The sequence below is a fragment of the Argentina silus genome (genome assembly GCF_951799395.1).
Source record: "Argentina silus genome assembly, chromosome: 19".
Taxonomy (NCBI): Eukaryota; Metazoa; Chordata; class Actinopteri; order Argentiniformes; family Argentinidae; genus Argentina; species Argentina silus.
Window position 1 is genome coordinate 13,246,183 of NC_139673.1, and position 2,500 is coordinate 13,248,682.

Sequence of the window (2,500 nt, forward strand, 5' to 3'; positions counted from 1 at the left end):
TGTCTCTAAGGCTGGCTCTCTCGGGGTCCTTGAATGTCGAACTGCTACATGAAAGAAGAAGAAGAAGAAAAATAAATACGCCTCGTTCTTAATTTCAATATTTGTTTAATCACAAGTTATAATGTGGTAAGCTATAGTATTTGGTAGGAGTGGGAGGCTAAAGCAGTGATAGCTGAAGTCTTTTGATAGGCCTTACCTTTGAACAAACTGCTGCCTGCTGCCTGTGTAATTGGGCTCAGCGGGGAAATTGTCTGTCTGTGAAGGAGAAAGGAGAGAATTTACGTGTTGTGCTACACGGAAATGTGTCCTGGCGTGCAACAAGATCTCCTGGTGAAAGAAAATGATTAATAATGTAGAAGAAAGAAAGAGGGAGGGATGGGGGGAGAGGAGGGGGGAGGGGGATGGGGGGGCAGAGAGAGAGAGAGAGGAGAGACTGTTTAATCCTCAGCTTTGTACATTTTAATTAGTCAAGAAAACAAGGCCATAAAACATTGAAGAGGAGTGCCGTGGTGCTGACCCACCCCCTCCCCCCTCCCCCCTACCCTCCCTCCCACCACCACCACCCAACCCGCAGAAATGTTAAATAAATAAATAAATAAAGGCTTAAAACTGAATAACTAAAGGACAGGGCTGGCTTATTGAGAGGAAGCCAAATCTAAAAACAAAAACACTGTTACAATGGATTCACAGAGTGTGTATGCACATGTGTGTTTATATTCCAAGTTACAGAGCGGCTCAGAAATGCAAATCGTGTAAATGCATAAGTGGACTTCTCTGAAGGAAATCCCACAACGTGTGTCTCTTCTCTACAGAAGAGACGCATCTCAAATACGATGGACTGGGAGAGCTCAAGAGCCCGAATGAGCTTCTCTCTTCGGAAAAAAAGGGTTCTACCGAGAACCAAAAAGGGTTTTCCGGCTGCCTCTGGAGAACTCTTTGTAGAGTGATGGACAGAAGTTTAGAAGAGGAATGTAGGTCCATATTGGTCAAGTGAAGGGCAGCAGTTTGACGGCAGCCATTTACAGAAGGCAGGTACTTAATCATTCATGCTGTACATCTCAGTGACACACGGTTCATGGTTGCCATGGGACCCAGAACCGACACCCCTCGGACATCATGTTACAGAGATACAGTCCATAATACTACACTTGCCATGCAAACAAACAGCGCTGAGCAAAGTAGCTGCAGCGTCCATAGACAAACATGAACACACAACTGCAAACAAGCCGACACAGAGCATTTGTCGATGCCTTGTCCAACTCCAGAGGGATCGGTAAGGGAGTTACACTGACAGAGAACCACAACAGCAAACTAAACTAGCCTCCCGGTCCTAACTCCTCACCCCTCCTGCCCCTGACCTATGGATGTTCTGACACCCCAGAGTCAGGTACTGTACACTGGGCCAAAACTCTCTCTCTCTCTCTCTCTCTCTCTCCATCCTCCATCTCTCTCTTTTTCTCTCTCTCTCCATCTCTCTGGTGAGTGTCAATTACTCTCTGCTGTGTCAATGTTGCATCAATGTTTCCACAGTGTATTTCCTCTGCAGCACAGGGTCAATAGGAATTTGTGTGGGTGCGTGTGTGGGTGCGTGCGTGGGTGCGTGCGTGGGTGCGTGCGTGCGTGTGTGTGTGCGTGTGTGTGTGTGTGTGTGTTTGGGGCCCCAGACACGGTCCAGACAGTATTGACACGCCTCCGTGTTTAGAATACTGTCTGGATCGCGTCTGTGGCCCCCAACACACACACACACACACACACACACACACACACACACACACACACACACACGTTTCTATTGACACACCAGACTGATCAGATGGCCAGTTCTCTCTCTCTCTCTCTCTCTCTCTCTCTCTCTCTCTCCTCCTCTCTCATAATCAGTCATATTAGGTCTGTAATCATCCTAATTGGACATGTTCATGAAAAGGTTGACAGGAGCCATGAGAGAAGAAGACCTGACATTTAAAGACTATGGGGATTTACATACTACAGGGGCGAGCTGAACCATACTGTGCTGGCTCTGATATTTTCTTTTCACATTTTCTTTTTCAGCACTGTTTAAGCAACTCTGGTGGATGCGTGACGAGGCCAGCCCAGTTCAGCCCAGTTCAGCTCAGCTCAGCTCAGCTCAGTTGGGCTCTGTAGTGTGAATTAGGCCAGACAGGCCTTGGTTCCTATGAAGGATTTACTGTGTTCTAGCATCTCGATACAGTTTGGGTTAATGCTAAATTAAAGATTTATTTCCACACAAAAATAATCACATTTATGAAATCAAACCATCTAATCCGGTTAGAACATGATAATAATTACCACAAAAGTCTTATCTTGGGGCATAAAATCAGACCTGCGCTATCGTTTCAATCAAAAGCTGCTTGATGGCAAAAAGCAGGAAAAACAACATGTTATCTTCCCAGAAGAAAAGCCTTTCATTTTCTTACAGACGGATTTCATCACAACACAAATATTTATCCTCACACATCGTTGTCTTTCTCTCCTGAATCCA

The 2,500-nt window shown here is 45.7% G+C and overlaps 1 protein-coding gene across 2 annotated transcripts in view; it reads right to left on the reverse strand.

The window, feature by feature from the left end:
* pcdh17 (protocadherin 17) overlaps positions 1 to 2,500 on the reverse strand; it is a 58,617-nt gene that overhangs the window by 33,370 nt on the left and 22,747 nt on the right. For both annotated transcript variants that reach the window (XM_083691182.1, XM_083691181.1), the window contains exons 3-4: positions 197 to 255; positions 1 to 44 (exon numbers count right to left, since the gene is read on the reverse strand). The exon at positions 1 to 44 is cut by the window's left edge and continues 129 nt beyond it. In XM_083691182.1, the coding sequence (XP_083547308.1) occupies positions 1 to 44; positions 197 to 255 (103 nt within the window). The remainder of the gene's footprint in view (positions 45 to 196; positions 256 to 2,500) is intronic.